Genomic DNA, 27,895 nt, shown 5'->3' with positions numbered 1-27,895 from the left:
ATCCAAGGCAAAAATGACCTCCACCTTAAAAATAGGACCAAAGGTTAGGTGAGAAGCTTAGTGCCACATGTTTAAACCGTGTTCCTCCTTAAGTGATAGGTGAAAAGGTATTTCTAGGATAACCCCACATTTTTCACTGAAGATGCATAGTTTTGCATATTTTTTCCAGTCACAAGATCAAGTCTAAGTAATTTGACTTTGTCAGTTTAATATGTTTATTTGGCAATTGTACAGAAATATAATAGATCATATATTTAATTAAGTTATTACAAAGGTATAGTAACATAGCTCTTATTTGGGATTATTAATATTTAAAAATTAGACTTTAAAGTGTAAATAATATCTATCCTAGTGAAATTTAGATGTGATTTTTTTACAAGGCCATTGTAATAGAATAAATCTTTCTAAGATTGGTGTACAAATTTCTATAAACTTAATGGCACCATATTAGTTCTCCTCAAAGAGATTCTTTATCCTACCAACTGTGATTTTTGAAACTACAAATTTCTACTTTGTATGATAAATCATATATGATATCAGAGTATTAATTGCTCCTCAAAATTTGAAGTGAGTAAAAGTGTTCTTGGCTGCCTTTTTCTATGGAACCAAGAGTAAAAAGTTAAATATATGAGCTCCACATTCTGACCAGCAATAATCAGACAAAAAGTACCTTTTGGTCTCCACAATTTATGAAGAAAATGGGATTAGAAAGGATATTTTATTGATAATAAATCTTAAATGCACCAATATTACTTTGGAGACCAAGTAGAATAGTAATGTACAGATGCTGCTGATTTCTGAGAAAAATCACTAGTAAAAATATGATAAAAGTCATGATAAAAATGGAAAGGGTCAAAAGGTAAGTAGTGCCTTTTTTACTTTTAGTTTCAATGAGATTCACACAACTGGGTGAATCAGAAATTTTAATTTATGTCTTAAACATTTCCAGTTTTTAAAGCTCTTTCATATACATAATTTCATTTAATTTTAGTATAACTCATATTTCCTTCACTTAGGAGAACATACTGGAATACAATAAAAGTAACAATACTTTTCTTTTTGAATTCTGTTCCTCACCACAATCTGTAGGAACTCTAGATCGTTTTTATCTTCCCAGTTCTCCTCTTCCCCTCCTAACGTAGAGGATCAATCAGAGATAACTCATAAACTGGCTAATACCCCTGGAGGCAATGCCATTTGTCTGGTCTTCTGTTTGGGCTGCTTCAGTTAACCTCCACTCACGCCCAAGGCTCTGGAGCCAAGTGTGTGATTTCTCCTGAATTGCAGGTGCAGATGGACTTTCAGCTTGTCCACTCTGAGCTCTCATGAGCCACAAAAGTTCTCTCAAGTAGAGGAAGTGCCCCTCATCCGTACTGGCACTGAAGGTACACAGGGTACAGAATACTGCTGTGTTTACAAAAATCCTAGTGAGGGGCACGTGGGTGGCTCACGTGGGTGGCTCTGTCGGTTAAGCAACGGACTCTTGGTTTCAGCTCAGGTTAGGATCTCAGGGTCATGGGATCCAGCTTAGCCCGGAGTCTGCTTGGGACTCTCTCCCTCTCTTCCTGCCACTCCCCCTTCTCTAAAATAGATAAATATTTAAAAAAAGAAAATTGCTAGTGAAACAGCTCTTTAATTTTAATGCAGCCTCAGCTCCCGATAATAGACACGAGAGAGCAGATGCACAGCTAGACAATAGCATAAACAGCTTCAGCTAGTAAAACCCAAAAGCCCCTCCCCCTTCTCAGAAATTATTTTCAAACCAAGTTTATATATCTCATTTTTCTCCTTCCTTAGTGTGAGTTCTTTTCTAAGGGACTTCTTAGTCTGTCCTGCAAAAGCACCCCAGATGGGCCCAGCCATGCTTCTTTCTGTGCGTATGCGTACATTTCTGAATGCTAGAAAAATACAGCTTAGTGCTTAGAACCTAGTCATTTGTAATACCACTCAATTTTTGTTGTTGTTGTTTACCAGGTGAAAAAGTTAAATAATTTGCATAAGATGCCATAGCTTTTAGAACTGACCCCTCACCTAAAACTGGTGCTCTTCTGCACCCCTCATTGCCAATATCAGGGAGTCTCCGTGGTATCCTCCAAGAGTCAGAGCTATTGTACTTTTCTTGAAGTAGGACAAAGGGGTTTTCAAAAATGTCTTTTTATGTATTTGGTTTTTTTTTTTTTTTAAATAAATCTAGAACCGCTTTTAAATAAACCTGAGATACTAGCCCATCTCATTTTCTATATAATAAATACTGTAACATGTAAAGATATAAATCCATTTAGTGAGTTATATAGAATATATTGCGGATGATATCTCCAAATTAATGTTGTTCTCAGTCCCTCTACTGTATCTGCTGTTGCAGTGCTAAAGGAGTAGTTTACATTTTTCCTAAATACTGAAATGAGAACACCAACTTCTTACAAAATAATGGTGACTAACTGTTAAACTCACAGAGTGAGTAGAACTAAAGACTGAAAGTGTCTTCTGGTTGAACTAAAAAACAGTTAATTTTGAAGTGCAACTTAGCTTTTATGACTTACAGAGTGTTAACATCATAAAATATTCAGGAAGTGAAATCATGCTCCCTTATCCTCCTTTTAATATATTTATAGATTAGAAGGCATCTTTTTTTTTTTTTTTTTAAGATTGATTTATTTATTTATTTATTTATTTATTTATTTGACAGAGAGAGAGAGAGAGAGAGAGAGATCACAGTAGGCAGAGAGGCAGGCAGAGAGAGGGTCGGGGGGGAGCAGGCTCCCCGCTGAGCAGAGAGTCCGATGCGGGACTCGATCCCAGGACCCTGAGATCATGACCTGAGCAGAAGGCAGAGGCTTAACCCACTGAGCCACCCAGGTGCCTCTAGAAGGCATCTTCGATAGCGCCTCAGTGAGGTATGTTCTGTGTGTTTTCTTTTTCAGTGGGCAGTACTGACCTGTGGACACTGTTTCTGTAACGAGTGCATTTCAATTATTATTGAGCAGTACAGCGTGGGGTCTCATAGAAGCTCCATTAAGTGTGCCATCTGCCGCCAGACCACATCTCACAAAGAAATCTCTTATGTCTTCACCTCCGAGAAAGCCAACCAGGAAGAAGATATCCCTGTGAAGGTAAAGTAGGTTAAGAACATGTGGAAGCATAGAGCAATGTAGTAGCAGTCAGTATCTGATAGTGAGACCATCAAAATCAGAACAAGGCCGGCGCAATGAATATGTAGAAACCACTCTCTCTGTCTGTACGAACACTGCCTGAAAGCCTCAGCTTTACCATCTACGCTTTCTATGTGGGAGGAAGGCAAGAAGGCTTTTTCAAACATGGCTGGCCATCGTCAGGTCCACTGTGGCAGAAAAGTAACGTCTTAGAATTTCAGTTCTCCATCATCTTTGTTGGTATTTCTGTCTACTACAAATAGAGCTCTGGTTAAATTAGCGATTTACTTAGAGAAAGTTTCTTCCTCATTCTCTCATTCGCCCTAGATAGCAGGGAAAAGGGATAGGCCCAACCTAATTGGAGGGAAAAAGAATGCTTCTGAAGTTAATGGAGACTGTCACAGAAGGAGGTAGTATACTTTCAGATGACACAGATTGGTATTTCAGAGCCAAAACTTGGCTTCATTTTCCTAAATTTTTCCCGTGCTTCATTCTGAATTCCAAGAAAATGACTAGAATTTGAAATCCAAACAGGATAATTGGACTTTCTCTCTAAGGAGCATTTATCTAATGAAAAACCTTTATTAGAATTTTTTGTTCTTTCCTCCCTTAAATGCGCTTCTTTTTTTCATCCTAATCAGACTTAGACAAAGGACAAATCACTATATGATTGTAGTAGGGAATATAGGCCTGAAGGAGTAATTGAGAGTTAAAAATTCTTATTTTTAAGGATTGTATTTTTTGAGGAAAATTAACAAGTTGAAACTATCAGGAGTTAGGGCTCCCCCTCCTGACAAAAGTGTGACTGATTTAAAGTTTGTTTAAGTACTGTTTATCCCTACTATTATTTGAGTAAAACCTGGAAATACCAATAACATTGCTCTCTAGTGTGTTGAGATAAACAAAATCCCAAAGTTGGAACGAACATTCATTCATTCCATACCTGTTTATTGGACACATAGTGTGTGGCAGGCAGTATGCTGGGCCTCACAGATACAACAAACACTCCTTAATAAAACAGACATGATTGCTGTCCTCGTTGATTTTACAGTTTGGCAATGGAAGGACAGAATTTGAGTTGGGGCAGTCAGGAACAGATATTACGCAAATAATTAATGTATTACAATTGTGATAAGCCCTCCAAAAGAAAATCAAACTTGGCTTCTCTGAGGGAATGACAGTTAAGTAGGTGCCTAAAGGATGAATGAATTCAGCAGGCCGAGGGAAGAGAGACGTGACCTTGTGGGAGGAGGCTGCCAGACAGAAACAAAAAACAATACATAGAAATGTCTGAGACAAGGAAGATCTTAATGGAACTCAGAAGGCACAAAGGACAAGTGAATGAAATGAATCTGGAATCCAAAGAGGGACCAGATGCTGAAGGGCCATCTGAAGATTTGAGAATTTTCTTTTCCTGTAAACTGAAAGGCATTACGTGTTATATGTAGAGAAGTATGATGATCAGATTTGAATCTTTAAAAAATCCCTTTTGTGCAGTGTAGAAATTCGATTAGCAGGACTAGGAAAACAAACAGAAGAACTTTGGAGAGGACAGATCAGAAGGCCACAGCAGTAGTGATGGTGGTTTTGATTAGGTCAGTGGTAGTGGAGGTAGAAAGAACCGGTTATAGTCATGAGGTATTCGAAGATTGATTAGTAAGATAGAATGCTGGAGGGATTGATTGCAATTTTGTAAGAGACCCCCTGGTTTCTGAAGTGAAAAATCAGATGGATAATAGTACAGTTACTGATAGGAGGTATTTGGAAGAGGAGTACATTTAAACATACTGGATTTGAAATGCCTAGGACATCCATGTAGCAAAGTGTTGCTCTGTGGAGCAAGAGATAGAAAATTCACAGTCACTGGCATAATGATGTGTGAAAGCCATGAGAGTAAATGAGATTACCTAGGGTGAAACACAGAAGTTAGCTTCAGACCATGTCCCCTAGGACTTCAGAGCTCTTTAAAAGTTGATTAAAGGGGGAAAAGCTGAAAAGGAGACCAGGAAGGAGCAACTGGAGGCATCAGCAATCAAGGAGAGGCCAAAGAATTACTTCCATAAGGAGGCAGTTACTAGACATACCAGTGATGCTGAGGTGGCTCAGTGACCCTGTGGACCAGTCTGGCTGATGGAGGTCATTGATGAACTTCAAAAGAGCCTTTCAATGGAAATTTAGAGGCAAAAGGCAGATTAGATTGAAAGGGAAGGAAGAGGGAACAAGAAGTGAATAAGTAGAGAAAATGCCCAACCATTTTATAAATTTAGCTGTGAAGTAGAAAAGAGAATTATAGCCAGTAAGAGATACAAAGTGCACAAGGAGGGCTTATGGGGATTTTTTGGCTTTTGGTTTTGGGGGTGGGGGGGTGTTTGTTTTAGGGTTTTTTTTATGGTAAAGATTCTTGAGTATGTTTAATCTCTGGCAAAGAAGGATAGTTTGAAGATGAAGAGAAGGAATAATCTGCAGTGTAATAAGTTTCTTCAAAAGACAAGAGTGTTGACATGTAGAGAGAAAGTAGAAATCTCATTCACATACCAGGGAGAGGTTGGGCTACTACTGAGCAGATAAGCTATAACGGTAAATGTCCTTGTTAGAGGATGGGCTCTCCTAGTCATTTCAGAAAGAACAGCTATTCGGTACTCCAGATCCAGCTGCAGAAGCAGGTGACCCAAGTAAGGTGGAGGAGACAAGGTGACAGAAGATGAAATGGTAAGACTTGAACGTTGGAGGGGTTGTCCAAGGGGACAGACAGTGTCCTATCTAGAGTTGAGATACAGAGATAGGCACCAAAATTCCTCCGTGAATGAAAGGTAGTGTTCAGTAAATGAGAGCAAAGAGTAGAATTAGGGGATAACTGGGTTTCATGAGGCCCAAAAGAATAGAAATTTTTACAAAAATGAGAAATAATGATCTGAAACCTGCATCAGGGACCAGAGGACACCAGTAGTCATAGTTCAAGAAAGCACTGTGCTCAAAGGACAGCCGGGTTCTAATTATAGCAAGGAAGTAGAGCACAGTATTTCTACAAAAGGTTAAAAGTGGGAAAGAGTTTGTTGACCATAAAGCACTAGTAATGGGGAACTACCGGAGTTGGGAGTGGAATGAGAAGAGTGGGAGGGTGGAGAATGGGAGGGAACTGTAGAGCAGTCTGGGAATAACACAACTGGCAAGGTTAAGTGATGAGAAGATCATGATTTCAAGGGGTCGTGTAGTTCTGCTCCCTCTCTGGGAATCCCCTGGATAAATGTGTATTTTTAAATCAAATGCCAAAGAGTTGCTGAGTGAAGAGGAAGGTGGTCTATGGTGCACTCTGCTGACCAGCCCTGATGAGGCTTGATCCTCCTCCCTGCCCAAAGAACTGCTTTCCTCCCGGCTTCCCTCTCCCTTTCTTCCCAATCCTGCACTTTTCCTCTCCTTCCCTTAAAAATGGTTTTTCTTAGCCCTTCTTTCTCTTCTGTCTCTTCCTTTGGCCTCAGGCATCCCAAGGGCCACAGACGGCACTCGTGGCTAAGAAGGGCTTCTGACCCTTAGGTAAAAGCATTCATCACACTGTAAGGAACGAGTGTGAGGACTGCTGCGTCAGGCTTCACGCCACGAGGTTTAGGAAGTGATCGCTCTAGCTACCAGTAAACAGCACAGCCTCTGTGAGACTGAGTCATGGAGCCCATCAAACCCAAACACCTGTTCGTTTTATGGCACCTTTCCTAGACACACAGGAGAGAGGTCAGGACAGTTACATTCACTGTCCTGTTGGGACAGGAATATCAGTGTACAAATACTGTTTGTTATTCTCTTCTTCCTGTCTTTCCTGTGTACTAATAAACACATAAATTAATCGAAGCATCTTATAAAAAGTTACGATTACAGAGTTTACTGAAGTTAATTTTTCTTTCCTCATAGGTGCATGTACACTTGTATTTCCTTTTTATTAAACATGACTGATTATTATACCTATTATGCTTGTAAGTTTTATCTGTCTTCCACATTCTCACATTACTTCTTGCCAGTTACTTCTACTTCTCTCGCTGCCTTTACTGTCACCATTTGTGCCTGCCACTTCTGCCTTCTGCTGCCTGTCCCCTTTTCTAACTTCTGTCACATTTCTGACCTACTGTCTGCCACCTGCTCTTTGAAGCATCTGCCTATTGTTCTCTCAGACACTCTCTGCTTCTATAACTACCCTGCTGAACAGTCATATCATCTGTTGTGAGGTTGAAGGAGTAATCATATATAAAGATAATTCTATATAAATAAGTAAGGCACTGTTTTAAAATTTTATAAATATTAGTTCAAACTAGTGCTAGCCCTAGGGATTTTTCTTTTATGTTGATTATCAAATCTCTGGCCTTTATTACAATGCTGAGAAGTAATATTTTTACTTCGTTGAATTTTTTGTATCATCCGAAATGTTTATTTCACTCTAAGTAGTAATGTCAAGACTCTCAGAGCAGACAGTATATCATACATAATCATATAGCTGGTCTTGGAAAAAAGATAATTGGAAAACATAAAGATAGTATTAAACAATATAAGACTTTTTTTTCTGCTGGTATTTGACAATATAAGGAATCCTATTGATGGACAATAGACATAAACTGAATATTGCGATCACAGTGTTCCCTTCAGCAGACACATGTAAGTTAAAGATTGTATTTACTCTAACGTCTGTGTGGCAGTATTCCTAAATGACCCTTGGAACCTACTGGGCATTTCGCAAAGTAAACAAAATTCCCCTTGCAAGTTCTGACAACTGCCAGGCATTTGGGATGGTGAAGTAGGCTTCCTGGCAGAACATACACCCCACGTGGCATGTTCCTTGTGTTCTAAGTTTGGATAGGTTTCATTTTTGTCAGTGGAAATCCTGACTGTATGATGGACACAGTTCTTATGTCATAAGAAGTTTCTATCCAGGAGCAAATATTCTACATGGGTATAGCCACAGCAAAACAGCAACCTTCCCACCCATCCTACACACAGGCACAACTGCTTCATCTTCTCAAACTTCGGAGTGTCAAATAACTGGCCTGTTTCCTAAAATAAAGATTTTTATCAGGCCCCATTCCCATTTAAATTTTAACTAATTAGATCTGAGATCTTGTCCAGGTATCTGCATTTTTAATAAGTAAGTTATTGATGATAGAGCTGTCTTACACAGCCTCTTTGTAAAGGGGAGAAAAACAAAACTATATTTCTGCACTCACACTCCCGAAGAATTTTAGCAGTATCATGTGTCAAGTTGTAAATGTAGAATTCTGTTGTTTTTCTTGAATTTTTGTTCAGTTATTCAAGGATGACTTGTGAAGTCTATCTTGTACTTTCTAAATATAGTGAAACATCTGGATGGAAAAGAACTGATTCCAAAATTGTGACTGGGCCTAAAATAATTGGGTGAATATAATCCATAAGCTTTATTTATTTGAATATACTTAAGTATATCTAAATATTTTTATATATAAAATATATAAGTATCTTATATACTTTTATATAAGATACTTGTATATGAACATTAACTGGTAATTTTAGAATGTAATTGTTTTTGTTAGAAAAATGTCATGAGTAAGTATAATTATAATCACAAAAAAACAATTTCTATTCATTGGCCAAGTTAGCGGTTGTAATTCTGAACTGTTAGGGAGTCTGGATTTAAGTTAGCAATAGCTTACAAAAAATCAAACACACAATAGAGACTTTAAGATGTAAATTATCTCTATGAAGTTACCATTCTGAAAAACTTATACTTTGCTGGGTATAAATTCCATTAAAATGTGGAAAGGACATTGTTCGTGAAGTGGGGACTTCGGTTTATTCACTACTATATCCCCAGCATCTAGAAAAATGCCTGGTAAATAACAGGTCCTCAGTAAGTATAAATGGTTGGATGGATGGAAGGATGGATGGACGGATGAACAGATAAGCAATTGATTACTCTTTACATATAATATCTCTAAAAGCCTTTGGGTACAAATAAAATTTTTGATTTTTTTCTAGTTGTTAACCTGTCTCTTTAAAATCATTATGCAAAGTGTTTAAAGGTACAGAATGATATTTTCATGGCCTAGTGCACTTGTAAGATTTCCCACTGCATGGGACGCCTGGGTGGCTCAGTTGGTTAAGCAGCTGCCTTCAGCTCAGGTCATGATCCCAGCGTCCTGGGATCGAGTCCCACATCGGGCTCCTTGCTCATCAGGGAGCCTGCTTCTCCCTCTGCCTCTGCCTGCCATTCTGTCTGCCTGTGCTCACTCTCTCTCCCTCTCTCTCTCTGACAAATAAATAAAATCTTTAAAAAAAAAAAAAAAAAAAGATTTGCCACTGCATGGGTGGCATTTCCATTGAACTTCATTCAAGTAGCATGTGAATGCTTGAAGAATCCAGCCATTGCCCCAGGCATATGCTTGAGAAGTGATCCTACTTCATGAAACCAGTCATGCAAGCTCTATAACTGCACCAAATATGTATCTGTCACTATTGACATGGGTTTTTAGCATGGTGAACAGGTGCAGACAGAAATAAAACAATGTTAACTGATCTTACTCTGCAGAAACCACTATGGATAGCACAGGCTCATTCAAAGAGTAAGCTGTCTTTCAAAAAGAAGTGTCCAGAATAAAAGTAACAAAAGTCAGGTAACACCAAAACAGAAATTACTTTATACTGAACATTCGAATTATTTGCAAGTTTTAAGCCCACAATGAAAACCTAGAGAAAAAAATCTGTTATCTGTCACCATGTTAAAATTCAGTTGGTCATGTTACTGGTTAGAGGACATAGTTCCCTTTTTGAGGGGGGAGGGGAGATAAGTTGTGTAAATTTGTCTTCTTTCAAGTGATGTTTTTCAGTCAGGTGAAATCTTCCAAAAAATTTCTAATCTCAACTCCTTTGTAGTATGTTTTAATGACTGCAAAAATCAATCCATGTAATAACTGGAAGATTAAAATAAAACCTGTGCTGTGTTTCAGATGGGATTGCCTTACCTCTCACAAAGCCGAAACTCCTTAGCTGTGGCAGGTGCCACGGGTTAGGCATCCACTTGACCCTAGAGCAAGAGGAGCTCTGCAGGAATAGCAGCGCCCAGCTCTCAAGCCCTGACAGATCCAGAGGGCTGGTGTGCCTGTGAGGTGACAACTTTAAGTTATAGGCCTCCCTCCCATCCGCTTGGATCTCTTGTCCATCTGTAAGAAATAAGGGAAGACAAAAAGTGTATTTATTTTTTTAGTGGTAATAATTTACATAAAAGAAAAATAAATTCAGAATAAAATGGAATGCAGTAGTTGTCCTTCATTCTACCTTATTTGCCTTGTCACTATGATCAGTTTCTGGTTTTAGTTCTAAAGATCACTTTCAATAATACACATAGGTTTTGTTTCTTAAAACACTAGCTATAGACACACAGGATCTGCTGTTACCTCACTTCAGAATATGAGGAAATTAGTGCATCTATTCCTCTTTCAGTTTTTCGTCTCTTCCACATCCTAATTTTTGTTATAGTATCATATGGAATCATTTTTATATTATGATGTTTAATAGCTTTCACATTTTATTACTTAATTACCAGTATGTCTTCCATATCTACTCAGTAAAATAATGAACAATATTTTACACTGTAGAGTCAAGCAGAGTGATTGAAGTCATGTAGAAAGGAATATAATTCTAATCTTGTGGATTTAAACTTTGTTTTTGAAGAAAAACCTTCCAAGCACTCCCATCTAATGGAACTCCTGACTTTTTTCTAGAAAGCTTTCTTAATGTCTGTGTCAACTTTACCTGGCACTAAGATCCCTGTAATGCTCGTTGTAGTATTTTTTTCACTGTGTTGTACTACTTCAAGAAATTTTATCATGATGAGTGTGTGAATGGCAAATTCCAGAAAATGACTTCATTTTGCTTTCACTTTTGAGTGGTAAGTGACTGACAGCCTCCTCTAATGTAAGCCATGATTTGATATGTTTCACATACTGGTGTGTATGTATTTAACATATATGGAATATATATGTGTAAGGTCTCTAAATATATGTATATTGACATAAAGTAGTTGCTAAATAATATTCTCTAACGTTTGGTGAAAAATAAGACTGCATTCATCATCTGCACTGTTCGACTTTCTTCTAATGTTCTTCAAGACCCGGCAGCCACTTTAGCCCCTAATTCTGCCAGTGGAGCAAAGCCATAACCATGAGATTCCGTAGATACTACAGCAAAAAAGTAAGAGAGGAATGTGGACAGATTAAGTAAATAGAGAAGATAGAGGGACTCAAGGGAAGAAGGGCAGACTGGTGACAAAGGGCTATAATACAAAGCAACAGTAACTTTCCTGTCATAGAGCACTGGTTTTATTTCTATAAATCAAGTGCAAATAGCACTTTGCTGCTATAGTAGGGAGATCTCATATCTTCTCTTTCCTTTCCTGCCTTCCCTAAACAGGGATTCTCAGCCATAGGAAGTAGGCATGAAGGTAATAGAGTGAAGCCAACCACTGCATATCTTCTACACCATACTCAAAGGTTTTACCTATTCCCTCCTCTTTCCCCAATAAGAAGACTTTAGGGAAGGAAAAGCAGTCACTCTACAAATGACCTGATGAGATATGTAGTCCCATTCTGGGGGGATGGGGGGGAGTATTGGTCAAAGTCTAAATACTACTTGATAGCTTTATTATTAGAATTCTTTCTGTCTACTGAATATATGACAAACAGAAGTGAGTTTTACATCCTTTTAACAAATTTAACAAATCTTAACTCAAACTTTAGGTTCTTAGAATTTTATAACATGAACCTAAGACTGTAGAGCTGCTCAATCAAGTTTAACTGTGTGATGAAAAAAAGCTAGCTGCACTTATTTGGAGTAGTTAAGAGGCTGCATGACATTTCTGATCTTTAGGTATGCAACTAGACAACCTCTAGGCCACACTTCGTAAGAAATATTCTTTGTTGGCCTTTGGTACTAATGGGTATCTGCTGTTTTTTTCATTGCCTCAACTCCTACCCAAAAGTCTGGGGCTTTTAACTTTGTGGTTTATTTTCCAGAAAGTAGAAAGACTGCCTGTATATGTAGCTTGGAGACCTTGTTCGGTTTTGTTGATTAAATTATAAGCAAGAGAGCAAAGATTTTCCTAAAGAATATTTTGTATGATTCTTTTGCTATAAAGAAAGAAAATTCCATCCTTTTTTTTTTTTTTTTTTTTTTCTTTAACTGTTAAAGTACTCTTGACTGCTTACCTCATGAGTGGAACACCAGGAGAGGTACTGCCTTGATCTGACTGATGACACTTCATACATCTCCCACCCTGGTTCTCCAGCTGACCTTAGAAGTAGCGCCTTAGGGAGAACAACCATGAAGATATGGTCTGGAGAAGGCAGAGGACAGATGATGTGTTTTTACTCCACAGCAGGGTCTTCATCATTGATGTTTCAGAAACATGAAGAAAAGCCAAGCATTGATCACAAAGTCAGGGTTGGTGGATATGTATCTGGAAAAACCAAAGAGAGTCTCAAGAAAGGATGGAAATAAAGAAGGACAAGAATTTCAGGGCTCCCGGGTGGCTCAGTTGGTTAAGTGACTGCCTTTGGCTCAGGTCATAATCCCAGAGTCCCAGAATCATCCCACATTGGGCTCCCTGCTCAGCGGCAGGAGTCTGCTGCTTCTTCTTGTGCTCTCTCAATCTCTCTCTCAAATAAATAAATAAAATTTTGGTTTTTTTGTTTTTTTTTAAAGGAATTTTAGAAGAGGACCAATTGTGCTTATAATTAAATACAACTTTATCAACGTAATGTGTTAAGAAGTAGTCTGGCAGTCTTGTGGGATTTCTATTTCCATGTATCCTCCTCACAAATACATATCATCCCAGCTTAATTTTGCATTTGTATGTTTACTCATACAGCTAAAAAAAATAAGCTAAGTTGGACTGAGGCTACCAGTTTATCTGTCTTGAGAATATTCATACTTTGGTACGTTGTTAACACCTTGCATAGGGATAGATTCGTGTGCACAATTCCTCATCCTAATCTCTTTTGTGCCCCTTCTGTGATCTCCTCCAGCCCTGCCTGTATATAACCCATCCCTTCTCTGTGTTGTAACCTTTTTTAACAGAGTACTAGTTTCTGTAGCAGTGGCCACACTGAATAGTCTTCTCAGAAACTGACAGATGGGGTGCCTGGGTGGCTCAGTGGGTTGAGCCTCTGCCTTTGGCTCAGGTCATGATCTCAGAGTCCTGGGATCAAGTCCCACGTCGGGCTCTCTGCTCGGCAGGGAGCCTGCTTCCTCCCTCTCTCTGCCTGCCTCTCTGCCTACTTGTGATCTCTGTCTGTCAAATAAATAAATAAAATCTTTTAAAAAACAAAAAGAAACTGACAGATTTGAGCCAAATTTCATTTATGCATTTTAGATTGAAACATTAAAAAGAGAAGTAGAATGTGTATAGTACTCATTAAGATGTTATAATAAAACATTGACTTAAATTGCACCCAGGCCAAACCAGCATTATAAACCATCTTTTTTGTTGTTTTCTATATTCTGTAACATGATTAGATTATATGTTTTGGAGAGCAAGGGAGTGTATCTTTTGATCTTTGTATATCCAGTGCCTAATATAGTTCTTGGTATTTTGTTGAATAAATAAATGAATGATTTGAATAATCAAATATGAACTTACTTGAAATATTGGAGAGATTTGAGTGATGAGGAAAATGCAGAAGAAAGTCTGCCCTATCTCTTGTTCACTTTTGACTCTGCTATAAGACCCGACTGTAGCCTTTTCAGTATTATTTTGGGACTCTTGCTTTTTTCATTTGGAAGTTAAAAGTACAAAAAAGAGGGGGAAAAGTTCATGAATAAGGGCATAATGTGGTATGGGAATCTAGGTTCCACCAGGTTTGGGCACCTGGGTAGCTCTGTTGAGTAAGCCTCTGACTTAATTTAGGCTCAGGGTTATGAGATCAAGCCCCACATTTGGGTGGAGCCTATTTAAATGAAAAATGAAAAAAGAACCATAGCAAGACAGTTGAAGAAAAAGCTGCTCTTCTACCAAAAAAATCCCATTTCCCTTATGAAATACTAGTTAAATGTCAAGCACAGAAAAATCTGATAGAAGAGTAAAATCAAAGAATACTTAATTTTTAAATCCAGTTGTCATTCCTCAAACATTTGTGAGTTACTGTAACTAATATATATTAAGATAGCACTTTTGTTTACATTATTGCATTTAACACAACTGTGAACCACATATAGAGAAGTAAGAAAATATTGACAACATAAATTTAGCATATACAGTATACAAGAGATCTTACAAATCAGTAAGAAATGAAAACTTAGGGTTTTGGGGGTTTTTTTTTTGATTGGCAAAGGATATGAATACAGTTCACAGAAGAGGAATTCTAAATGGCCAGTTAATGATATTCCGATTCACTCTCAGGAAAATGTAGACTAAATGAAAATTTGGCTCCTCATTTCACCTATCAGACTGGCAAAAAATTGAATTTAACAAGTGTGCAAAGAAACAGACATTTTAACCACTGGTTGTTTAAGTTCCAGCATTTTTTTTTATTTTTTTTTATGTTTTTAAAGATTTTATTTATTTATTAGAGAAAGTGAGTGAGAGAGAGAGAAGGAGCAAGGGAAGGCACAGAGTGAAAGAAGCAGACTCCCAGCGGAGCAGGGAACCAACATGGGGTTGGATCCCAGGACTTCAGGATCATGACCTGAGCTGAAGGCAGATGCCTAACTGACTGAGCCACCCCGGTGCCCCAGTTCCAGCATTTTTAGATGGCAATTTGATCCACCAAAATCCAAGTATCTAGTAAGTTTTTTGAGTCTTTAACCAACAATTCCACTTTGATGTGCCTATCCAACAAAAATATTTTCACATGCATCCAAAGCTATAAGAACAAGAAGCACTGCAGTATTGTTTATAATAGCAAAATGAATGCAAGAATCTAAATGATATTAATAACCAAATATTTAATAAATTGTTATACCCTAAATGTGCAGCTGTTGAGGTCAAGTAAAATAAAGGTCCTACATGAATAGATTGCTAAGATACAAGTTAAAAGGCCACTTTATAAAAATATGTTTTTACAAATGTTTGTGGAATATATATGTATTTTTATATAAGCTTCAAAAATGCTTAAGGAATCTAACAGGATAAATGCCAATTCTTAATGGTGTTTTGAGAGGGTAGGGCTTTAAAAAAGGATTTAACTTCTTTAATTCTGTGTATTTCTGTTAGCTTAGTTGTCCAATAAGCTTATTTTGCTTTTATGTAATTTTTTTAAAGTCATCCAAAATGTGCTTGTGATAGATACAGTAAATAAGACAGAAACTTGATCCTTACCTAATTTCTATTCAGTTTTTTTCCTGTAGCTTACTGCTTTCTGTGTTAACTTCTTAGGTCAGTAATCCTTCATTGTGCATAGCATTTTCTTTCGATTTAGCAACAAATTGGGAATTGTTATTAAAATAAACTCAACAGGGGTGCCTAGGTGGCATAATCCGTTGTGTATCCGACTCTTGGTTTTGGCTTAGGTCATGATCTCTGGGCCCTGGGATCGAGGCCTGTATAGGGCTCTGTGTTCAACGCAGAGTCTGCTTAAGACTCTCTTTCCCCCTCTCCCTCTGTCCCTTCCCCAACACATATGCACGCATGTGCCCTCTATCTCTAATAAATAAGTAAATCTTTAAAAAAAAAACAAACATATCTTCTTGCAACTGGGAGGCAACATTTTTAATGACAATTTATGATAATTTAAATGTCTTCAGGTAGTTTAACATAGGAAATCTTTTGTCTTGACAGAAACTACCTTAACAGATTGGCCTAACATAAGGATTGTGCATTTATTGAATTTGTTTTTTAAAGTTATGCGTGGCCTGCATGATCAAACCAAGACCTGCCAGTATACATGGGCCACCCACTAAGAAGGCCATCCGTTGTTCTTACTGTCAGTAGCCACTTCTCTCCAAGTGGAAGAAAAGGTTATTAAGGTAGTCTCACTCCCCATGTAGCTTTCTGCCAAGTGGAGTTTGGATTTCTACCCTTATTATTATTCTTTCATAGTGGAAGTAACTGGACTAGGACCAAATGGTTCCAAGCTGTGACATTTGCAAGGAATCATTGAAAGTTACCACTGAACTGTCCAAACTTTGATAAAAGCTGATGTTCTGGTCTTTTCTTTCACAGAGTTAGCACTCTAGTTTGGAATCTTGCTTATAAAAGGTTATTGTTATGTTTTCTTTTGAACTTTTCGTAAGAAGCAGCTTAATAGATGGAAGGTTTTATAGTTATGGTATTTCATTTGAAAATATTTTTGAAAATGAGGCCTTGCAAGGGATATGAATGTTTCTCTCTAAACTCATTAAACAATACTTCGTGCTGATTTCCTGCTTTCTCTCATTGGAGACAATTTTGCTCTATTTAAGACACTTTTTAGACTAAAACAGATCCTTTATATTTTTTAACCTTTCAAGTGTGACTGACAATCTGCATACCAGAAAAATAATTATATAGACTCAGGATTTTAGTTTTAGGGTTTTAAAATTTGTTCCGTATTTCTGTCTTGCTAACTTCAAATTGATATGCCTTTCTTTCTTGTTTCATTGATGTATTTTACCTGTGAGTGTCTCTGTAAAAGTGGTGCAAGGATTTGGATTGAGGAGAAGAGTAATGCTGCTGTGGGAATATTTTTACTTCTTTTTGGTTAGATCTGCTCTCGTGAGATTATCTGTGTCATTATCTGTGCTCATACTTAATGTCTTAGAAAGATAAGAAGTTACTGAGTATCTGCTCTGCCAAGTGTTGATTTAAATGCTATACATGTATTTCTCTCATTTAGCCATCACAACAATCTTTGGAAATAGAATTATCATCCCTCTTTGACAGATGAGGGAACTAAGCCTTGGAAAGGGTAGTCTGCATAACCAGCAAAATGTGGAACTGGTTGGTCAATTTTGAATTTAGATTTGTCTCAAAATCCCATGTCCTTAATATCTTCATGCCATTGCCATCTCCCAGAGCATTCCAGGAGGAAAACTTTCTCCATGAAGGCTGCAAAAACATTTGCTCATTTCCTCATTTTGTTATTTCTTCACTTTCTTTCTTTTCATACTTTTATGATGGAAATGGTTATAGAAGATGCAAAAGAACCACTCAATAGTGTTTATCTAGCTTTGTAGAAATCTGCTGCTTTCCAAGTGGGTGTCATTTCTACCTCTGTCTCTATCCTTTGTAATAAAGGATCCTTCCCAGGTTGGATCCTTCACATTTTACTTAAACTGGGGTTTTGATTCATTGTATTCTTAATACCCTGGTATCTGAAGTGAAAAGTGTTTCTAATATAAATTCTGCTTATCTAAAATAAGAAAATCTTGTAACTACAAATCCTAACCACTTTAACCTAAAAATCTTCTCTTCAGAGTCATGTCACTATATGACTTTCTGATGCGTTTCGTATTTAGTTTTCTCGGGGTGTAAGTTTTATAGCATCTACAGTTTGAGGCTAAAGAAAATTTCCAGCAAATACAAAATAAAGAAAAGTAAACATATGTACCTGATTGTTTTGATACACATGTAGTTTTGGTAATTCAAGTGTTTTACATTGGTTTCCTTTTCTATTATAAACTAGATTTTATTTGGTAGTGACATGTTTCCTTGTTTGTGTTCAAAGGGTAGCCATTCTACAAAAGTGGAAGCTGTGGTCAGAACTCTGATGAGAATCCAGCTTAGAGACCCAGGCGCTAAAGCACTCGTCTTCTCAACGGTACGGTCAATGTTTTTATCCTGAGTCTTAGCTCAGACTGGCTTTCTGTCTCTGATCAGTTTATATCTGAGAACTTGTGTGTAATGTTCACCATAATATAGTTGAGATTTAGAATTACCGCTAGATTTTCCATGTTCTTTTTTTTTTCTATGTCCATAAGATAGAATTATTTTCAGAGAAATTTGGTGATGTTTTATAAGGCAATTTCTATAGGTATATGTCCTATTAATATGTTTCATGGGGACTTTTTAATATTACTATGTTAAAAATTAAATCTATAACCTCGAAAGTCTCATTTCACAAGTAAAATTGGTTGCTTGAAGAAAAGAAAGTTGAAGTAACCCACTGAATAAAATATTGAGTAAAAATTCTAGTTTTTATTTTTAAAAGGTAAGCAGCTATATCCATTAAGCACTCCATTATTTATTTTCTATTATTTATGTTTATCTTAATTCAGTTCACAAAGACACTCATGTCTTTTATCCCATCTTTAACCAGCATTTGATTTAAAACAAACAAGGGAAAAAAACACTATCCTTTTGATAGTATGAAGTAATATTGATGGAACCACATTTGAAGGTTTGTTTTTATGTTTTCTTAATTCTGAGGTATATAAGTTATTTGGATATAGTTCCTTTTCAACTCCTTTTTATGTGAAAGCTATGTGTAAATATTTGTTTTCTTACTATTTGATGTGTTTTAGTGGCAAGATGTATTAGACATTATTTCAAAAGCCCTCACTGACAACAACATGGAATTTGCTCAGATCAGTCGTGTTAAGACATTTCAGGTATGTCAAGATTTTTCTTGCTTTTTTGGGGGCAGTGAATTTAGTTGCAAATTGAAACTGCTATTAAAAGTTTACTTGGATTTATTGTCTTGTGTGTAAGGGTTTCAGTTATCAGTTCATTATAAAATTGACATTCAAAAGCAAAGTAGAGAAACTGTAATTATATTCTATCCAATTATACCCATAGCAAGATCTTTTTTTTTTTTTTTTTTCTAAGATCTTCTGACTTGAGGTCATTTGCTTCAATAAAGGAAAAGATGGCCAACGATACACCTGTTGAATGGACAGGCCCCTCATGCTGGGATTAGGTCCTCAAGACACTGCCAGGCAAAACTCTGTATGGTCAAATTCCTTATGCTACACTCAGCACAACAACAGGTGCACACCCTAAGAGACAAAAACACAAAGAAGACCAAGTGAAAATGTAGCAGATTCATGTCTCTTCTCATCCTCACTCTGACACACTCTCTCATTCTCTCTTTTCCCTCTAAGCTCATATAGTTTAATTTGCATATATCACATACATGTATCTTGTGCTTCCACTGTATCATAAGAAACAGGGGAGCTTATGTGACATTTCTCCTCATGAAGTCAAGCAACAAGTTTACATTTTCTAAAATTGGTAATTTGACATTTAATTGTCTTAATTGTTAATTTCACAATGACCTGGATTCTATTAGGGTTCTTAATACGAGCTATAATATACTGCTCTTACTTTTAAGTGAGCCAACTAAAATTTAAATGTACCTTTCTCTTTTTTAGGAGAACCTTTCAGCATTTAAACATGATCCTCAAATCAATATTTTGCTGCTGCCCCTGCACACAGGTTCTAATGGATTAACTATCATTGAAGCAACTCATGTTCTCTTGGTGGAGCCCATACTGAACCCTGCCCATGAGCTTCAGGCCATTGGGAGGGTGCACCGAATTGGACAAACAAAGTAAGAACTAAAATTAGCATCAGTAACATTTGCTTCATGTGTCTAAGATACAAATTGCTATTTAAACTCATTTATGTTTATTATAACCTATTCATTTTTAATCACTTATTTACTAAGTTTTCAAGTATATGACCAAAAGACATTTTGAGATTTCCAACCCTCCCTCCTCCAAACAGCAAATCCCTGCATTCTCCCAGATTTTTGTCTTTCCTCCTTCAGTCTATCCTGATCACTTCCTTAAAATATTTAAGATAGCTGCAGAGTTGAAGGCATCCATCATGACTTTGAGAAGAATTGATTTTTGATTGTGTAAAGTAACCTGTATTTAAAGGAAGGCATATCTCATTCATGACTCCTTTTTAAATTCTTCCACTTAGAAAAAGACAGTCCCTTAGGTCTATTCTAAGACATATTTAGTTTTAGTTAAGGCTCAGCCTAATACTGGGCCCAAACCTAATAGTGTATATTGTGTAATAGCTACTACTTTTATTCAAATATCAAAATAGACAATTATCTTTCATAAGACCTCTTAGTGTATTACCTCCTAGATGTTAGATGCCTTGAATGTTTAAAAAACACCCATATTGAGTAGTCATTAAATAAATATTGAGTGGCAACTATATGTCACTCATTATGCTAGATACTGAAGACTCGAATTGAGGAAGACATAATCTACTCCCCCAAGGAGGTCACTGTGTAGTACAAGAAATATGGCAATAGAGTGTACAAGAATACAAAGAAGTACTGTGGTAATAAAAGAAGGGAGTGGTCGGTTATGCCTAGAAAGTCCGGAAAGGCTTCATTTTGTTGAATCTTAAAGTAAAAGTTCTTTCAAAGCTGGGCTGGAAAAGGGTGCTCACACAGCTAAAGAGAGAGTTGCATATGCAAGAACGCAGAGGAGATAAACACCATGATTTTCCTAGGGACCATAAGGAGTTTGGAATTGCTGAGGTATAGAGTATGTGGAGAGGAGTGATAAGAGATGCCATCTTTATATGACCGACTCAAAAAACTGGATTGCTCTGTAAGCAGTTGCCAGGAGAATAAATGAGGACTTTAGTTTTCATCAGAAGAGACATGTTCATCAAACAAACCTGTAGTAAAATAAAGGCAAAGTAACATAACTGTAATAAACACACACTTGTTCTAAGTACTATGGAGTATCATTTAAAATGCAGTTATATTTTATTTGGTTTTGGGGTTTGTTTGTTTTTTTTCTTCTATTTTTAAACACTGCTTTCTTTTCTTATCAGTGTTTTCCAAAGCGTAGACTGAATTCAGGTCAGATGTAAGACCACAGTCTAAAAAGGCCATTCAGCATTATCTATGCTTCCCTTGTAGATAGATTTTTCCACTTTCTGAAGAGGCTATCGTAAAAATCTTCTATAACTTCCTGCCCCACTGATGAAAGTCTTGCCTCATACATGGAAAATAGATAAGGTCTCATCTTTTCATCACCAGTTTGAACAGTTTACCTGCATCAATACCCCCATATTTCATTCAGAAAATTTTTATTGAACACCTTCTGAGATGCCCTCATGGAACTTAATTTCTAGTTATGACAGTTGGTAGAGAGACAGATAGTAAACAATAACGTAAGTAAAATATATGCTGTTAGGAGCTCAAAAAGTAGAGCAGGGTAAGGAGGATTAAGATTTGGCTAGAGGCGCCTGAGTGGCCCAGTTGAGTAAATGTCTGACTCTTGATCTCAGTTCAGGTCTTGATCTCTGTTTAAAAGAGAAAAAAGAAAAAAACATTTGGCTGAGCAGGTTGGCATAAAAGATATTTTTTAGAGAGGGAGAGAAAGAAAGGGGGGAGGAGCAGAGGGAGAGGCAGAATCTTAAGCAGGCTCCACAGAGCCCAACTTGGGGCTTAATCTCACAACCCTGAGATCGTGACCTGAGCCAAAATCAAGAGTCAGAAGCTTAACCCGCTGAACCACCTGGCATGCAAGCTTTTGTGGGAAGTTAACATCTGAACAAGGACTTGAAAGAGTTGAGAAAGCCATGCAAATGTCATGGGGTATAATATTCAAGCAAATAGCACACACAGTGCAAAGACTCAGTCAGGAGGATACCTGGTACATTTGAGGAATAGCAAGGAGCCAAAGTTGCTGAAGCAGAATAAGCAAAGAGGAGAGAATAGGAGATGAAGTTAGAGAGCCAGTAGGAGAGGGGGTTTTATAGGGCCTAGGAGGTCGCTATGAGGACCTTGCTTTCACTGTGTATAAGATAAGGAGCCACTGCAAGACTTTGAGCAAAGAAGCAACAAGTTCTAGCTTAAGTTTTGAGAGAATCACTCTGAGTGCTATGTTCAGGGCCAGGAGACTGGAAGCAGGGAGAACAGTTAAGACACTGTTGTATAGTCCTGGTAAGAGTTAAAGGCGACCTGGACCATGGTAGCAGCAGTGGAAATGGCGAGAAGTGATCAGGTTCTAGACATATTTCAAAGGTAGAAGCAGTACTTATGTGTGGATAGACTGGACATGGGTCATGAGCAAGTCAAGGTCAGTACCGTGGTTTTTGACCTAGATAACTGGAAGATGAGGTAGCTTTCAGCTGAGCTGGGGAAGACTACAGAGTAGAGCAGGTTTGGTGAGGGAAAACAGAAATGTATTTTAAATAGAAATTTGAGATGTTTACCCGGTATTTATTAGACAAATGGAGATAGCTATTCTGTAATTGGATATACAAGTCCGAGTTCAGAAGTCTGTGCTAGAGATACGTTTGAAAGTAACAGCATAAAATGGTATTTTCAAGTCTCAGGACTGAGTGAGATTACCTAGGGAATAGGTGTAGGTAGAGAAGAGGACCAGGGACTGGACTCCAGAGCACGCCAAAGTTGAAGGCTGTGGGAGAAGAAGGAACCTGCCAAGGTAACAGATAAAGATCAAACAGAGTAAGGAAGAAAACCAGAAGAAAGAGATTCCTGAAGTCAAGTAAGATAAAGATCGAGAATTGACCCATAGATTTAGCAGCATAGAGATCGTAGTGGTGGAGGTGATGTCCAGATGTGAGTATCAGAGAGAAGAGGATTTTATTTATTTATTAATAAACACTCACCTAACAGAGGGGTTACGTAATTTGTCCAAGGTCACATAGCTAGCAAAACTGGTAGCGGGTTTCAAACACAGCTGCTCTGCCTCCCCAGTCCCTGCTTCTAAGCATGGTGCACTCCTGCCTCTTTATCTCTGGTAGGACTTGTATTTTGAACAGTTTTGCTGCAAAGAGCAGAGAAAAGGAAGAGTATGGGATCAGGAGGTTTGTTGTTGTTGTTGTTTCCTTTCATATGGGAGAAATAATGGAGTGATTCATTAGAAACAGAGAACGAGTGAAGCAAGAGTGAGGAAAGAGTGCCGGAATAATGCTCGAGCACATGAGTGGTTGTCGGTAGGGGTATGGATATTTCATCTGTAGCAATAAGCAGAAAGGCACAGTATGTTCCTTCCCTTTTATTACAGTGGGAGAAGTGTCCCTTTTTTTTTTTCCCCCCGAAAAGCCAGCCATTCCACTTGTCATGGGTCCCATCCCTTCTCATATTCTCAAGGACATTCCTCTTGTAATACATGACCACATAAATATGTCTTAATATTATCTGTCTTCAAAAACACTCCCCTAAAAAAAAAAAAAAAAAAAAAAAAACACTCCCCTACCTTCCACCACCACCTCCACTTCCTTAACCCTCCCCTCTCAGCCTTTCTGTTTGGGTTTTGTCCTCACTGTACCATGGAAATGAGGTTCATAATGTTATTAATGACCTGCTTCTTGCCCGTGGTCCCTGAGGATTTTGTTTTCACCCACACTTCCTAGATGAGCTTATCCAGTCCTAGAGCTTTAAGTAGCATTTACATGTGGATGACTCTCAGACATTTGTCCCCAGTCCAGACATGTCCCTTCAGCTCCTGCCTCAGACTCACATACCCCATTCTGTTGCTTCACACACATCTGGACTGCACCTCCCCTTGGATACCTGGCTAATGGAAAACTCATGGTAAACTCGAACATGGTAAAAGAAAGTGTATTCCCGCTGCACTCCCACCCCCCAGCCCTCCCCATCTTATAATCTGACTCTCTCATCTGTAGTTTCTCAGACCATAAATCTAGGGCTTTTCTATACTTCTCTCTTCATGCCACACATCCAAACCGTCACTGAAGTCTTGCGAACTCTACCTGTAAAAGATACTCCAGACCTCCTGCTATTTACTGTTTCCACTGATACAACCAGAGCACAGCCCACCCTCTTACCTGGACTCCTACAGAACTCCTTAACTGGCTTCTTGCCCTTCACTTCTGCTACCTAACAGTCCATCACCCATACAACAGCCAAAGTGATGTCTAAAGCAAAATCAAGTATAAATCAAATCAAGCATAAAACCCACAGATGGCTTCCCCTCATAAACACAATAAAATCCAGATTCCTGCCATATCCCTCCAGACCCTACAGCATGTGCTCCCTGCCACTCTCCAATCTCACTTCCACTCTCTAGCCCTCCGTTACAATGCACTTCTGCCATGCAAGGCTTCTTTCTGGCCTTTGAGCGTTTTAGGCTTGTTCTAAGCATGTTCTCTTCCCCAGAGCTTGCCTTTAGTTCTTGTTGCTTCTGTTGGGATGCTCTTCCTGCTTCTTGGCCTAGTAGCCTCATTCCCATTAGTCGTGTCGCAACTCCTATGTCAGCTTCCTCATGGCGTTATCCGTACCATCCAGTTTCTGTGTTTATTGTGCATTTCCCTTCATTAGAATGTTAGTTCATTAAAACTAGTTTTATTCACTGATGACCCCGCCCCCAGCACCTTGATTAGCAGCTGTCACAGTGGGCACCACATGACTGATGAATATAGCATATAATAGGGGAAGTCTTATTTGTTCTAGTTGGTTTTAAGAGGTTTTTAACCTTAGCATTATTATGTACCTTCTAGACCTACCATTGTACACAGATTCTTAATTAAGGCAACAATAGAAGAAAGAATGCAAGCAATGCTGAAAACTGCTGAGAAGAGGTAGGCAACAATTTCCTACCAGCCCATGGGTGTTTCCTGTTTGTATAAGGTTATGCAAGTGTTTGGGACTCCTTCACTTAGATGACCAGATACTTTTAAAAGCAAGATAGGACACTTTACCTATCTAAAATTTCCCAGTTAATGCTCTAGACATCCTATATTTGATTTCATATATTAATAGCGATTATACTGTTTAAAAATATTTAAACAGCCCTACATTTCTTTGCCATATTGGATTACTTTTTAAAGAAATCTATCTCTATGCCCACCCTAAAATTTGGGTATCTATAAAAGGAAACTTAACAGCCTTGCTTTATACATCACACCTGTCAGTCACGTGCACATAGGAAGATCTGGACTTAAAACTCAGCTGGTGATTTTGATATTCATTCCAAAGGCAGAACAGAAGCAGGGAGACCAGAGGAGCCTTAATTTTAAAAACTTAACTTTAGAACTGTAAAACTCTCTAATATGTATTCCGTAATTTTCTTCTAAGTCATTTTGAAAACATAAACCAGTGCTTCACTACATCCTTACGAGATAGGTATGGTTGGCAGATACAGAGGAATGATTGCCTTGGGGGGATGTCTCTACAGAGGCACTGTGCATAGCGAAGAAGCAATTGGAAACCAGAAATCTTCCATTGGTGGTTTATGGGAAGCAGAGAGTCTACTATGAAAGCTGTTTGCATCAGACATGAGGCTTTTTATTGTCAATGTTGTTTCCATGTGTAACAGAATCCAGCGATTATAGTTAAGCTGCTTAAATAAAATAGCAGAAGAGCTGTTGAAGTTCTCTTGAAATACAGTCACTTTGGGAAGTAAGAATGCACATTCTAAAGTGAGAGCCTTAGTAGCAGTTGGCATGGGTTTTGTTTCTTTGTTTGAGGAATTGTGGAGAGAAAAGGACATTTTTATAACAAAGCCTGAAAGTGCTATACAGAAGTCTTCACTAATTTTGATGAGGTGTAATAGTGATCCTGTTACTGACTTTGTCCTTGGAGGTTCATGTGGCTCTCACAAGTACTGACAAGGGAATGTTTTCATGTTACAAGAATATTCTGAATATCATTATGTCTTAATAAATATAACACAAATGTAATCATTTGTTCCTTGGTTTCTTTCTGACTCTACTCACTTGGAAAAATCCTACAGTCACACAAACTCATCGGTGAAGCATCCAGAGGCCTCCGTCTTAACCTTGGCTGATCTGGCAGACCTTTTTACCAAAGAAACTGAAGAACTTGAATGAAGTACACTTGGTTCAGTCCACAGACTTTGATGTATTTAAATTTTTCATAGCTTATAGAGCAAAGTTATAAGTAAAAAATCCAGTAGATGTCAGTAAATACTATTCTTCATTGGATGAATTTCTTTCTTTTTTCAGTTGTACGGTGGTGTCCTAGTAGTTACTGAGTCCTTTCCAGGTATCTTGTTTCCAAAAGATCTATAAAGATTTTTAATTTTACACTCCTGAGAAAACATTTATTTTTGTCCCAAAGAATATCTGTTTCTGATGAGGCAAGAGAATTAAGAGGTAATGTGTACTTTTGATAAGATCACTCTTAAAAAGAGTTGGAGTAAGGGAGAAATTAAACTTGTCTAGTTTGATACCACCTGGTATATTTGACCCACTTAAATCTCAGTTTTGGAAGGGCCTTCAGTATCTTTAGCACATGATTCACCAGTATCTTGGTAGTAATATTTTAAGTGAATGGTGAATTATATTAACTCCTAGTTATTTAAGTAGCTTTAGACTATAACTCCACGCATAGTAACTTTACAGTAATACAATTCCTAACAATAAGTTAATATTAGACAAGAATTTATTTTCTCTATATGTTGCTACTAAAAATTGAAAGATTGAACACTTTTCTTATTTCTGTGATGTGTTAAGTAGTGTCAGTATAAGCAGTGAACTTTAAATAGCATTTTAAGTGTATTCATGTTTATCATAAAGTTAGCTTAACTGCTTTCTCTACTTTTAATTTTCCTTATTGTTTTTACATATTTTAAGATTGATGTATCTGTAAATATTGCAATTTTTATAATTTTAGCTCTTAATCATTATAACGTGGAAGTATGGCAGGGTTTTGCTTTTTTTTTTTTTAATCATTATTATGATGATGTCATGGTTTCTTTTCTGTGTTCTTGGGAAACTAGACTTTTAACCACTAGTATCTAAATTTGTGATATTTGTTATTTTATTTCACTAGGACCTCTCTCAAGGACTAGTATTTGATCTTTGGAACAAGAGAATGTCGTATTTACATAAGCAAATAATTGCAACCGATAACAACTGAGTGTTTCTTCTTCTGTGAAGAATTAATGGACTTTTAAATCACTAAATAAGGAGTAGCTTGTTTTATCCTAGCCATTTGATGTAATACAAATGTTCTTGTTTTGTTTTGTTTGAGCCTTCAGAGTTTTAAATGACCCTCAGGACTCATTAGCTCCTACTTAGCTGCCCAGAAAACTGTAATAGAAATATCCCTTCTATCACATTTGTCCAAGAAGCTTTGGTGCTTAGTTAAGGTGCATTTTCTTATTCTAGGCTTATAGGGTGACATAATTCAACTGAAGAAAATACACACACATTTCTGGTGCTTATTCTGCAGTTGAAGGAAGATATGCATTGATTCTTTTATATGAAATTAAACAAAACTATTATTTTTGTAGCTCTTTACATATTATGAAGAGCTTTCCTGTACATTCACACTCAGCTTTAATTTGCCCAACAATCCTGTGAAGTTGATATAATTAATAACATTCCCGTTCTAAAGGTAGAGAACCAAGGTTCAGAAATACAGAGAACTGTGCTTATGGCACGTAGCAAGGAAACAGTGGAGCCCAGGTCCCCTGACTCCCAATCTCATGGTCTTTCTCTAAATCTTAAGTCATGCTGAGATTCAGAAGGCCCATGGTTGTAATTTAATGATGAGCATATTTCCGTATTTCTGTTTGTTTCCTAGTATTCCTTTTTGAGCTAAAGTTTTAGGGAAAACAATTTGATATGCTTCGATTTTGTAAAAAAGGAAAAAATATATATATATAAATAATACCTATCTGTATTAGAGAAAAACTGTTCTTATTTATTTCTGTAAGATATCATTAAATAAATATTTTAGTGGAAATTGAAATTTGGGGATTTATTAATTTCTGAGCCAGACGACATACAGTGTATTTTCTTGTTTTTTTGTTTTGTTCTCTCAACAAAAGATGTCAAAATTGTTTATACTGTAGGATTCCATATTTTATAGACATTTATTATTTCTTCA

At 37.4% G+C, this 27,895-nt stretch overlaps 1 protein-coding gene across 8 annotated transcripts in view; it reads left to right on the top strand.

Moving 5' to 3' along the window:
• Positions 1-27,689, top strand: part of LOC111147525 (SNF2 histone linker PHD RING helicase) — an 88,233-nt gene extending 60,544 nt beyond the window's left edge. For 3 of the 8 annotated variants that reach the window (XM_022503586.1, XM_022503582.1, XM_022503581.1), the window contains exons 25-30: positions 2,922-3,110; positions 17,798-17,890; positions 18,594-18,680; positions 19,443-19,621; positions 24,538-24,618; positions 25,773-27,689. In XM_022503586.1, coding sequence (XP_022359294.1) covers positions 2,922-3,110; positions 17,798-17,890; positions 18,594-18,680; positions 19,443-19,621; positions 24,538-24,618; positions 25,773-25,869 — 726 coding nt within the window. In that variant the 3' untranslated portion in view covers positions 25,870-27,689. Of the gene's footprint in view, positions 1-2,921; positions 3,111-17,797; positions 17,891-18,593; positions 18,681-18,897; positions 19,079-19,442; positions 19,622-24,537; positions 24,619-25,772 lie in introns of those variants that run through there. The other 5 variants (XR_002640638.1, XM_022503585.1, XM_022503583.1 and 2 more) reach the window with 5 other exon arrangements.
• The last annotated feature ends 206 nt before the right edge of the window (positions 27,690-27,895 follow it).

Source organism: Enhydra lutris, unplaced genomic scaffold (assembly GCF_002288905.1).
Source record: "Enhydra lutris kenyoni isolate GAN:26980312 unplaced genomic scaffold, ASM228890v2 scaffoldscaffold17, whole genome shotgun sequence".
Lineage (NCBI taxonomy): Eukaryota > Metazoa > Chordata > Mammalia > Carnivora > Mustelidae > Enhydra > Enhydra lutris.
The sequence above is the reverse complement of the archived record's forward strand: the minus strand, read 5'-3'. Positions and strand labels throughout refer to the sequence as shown.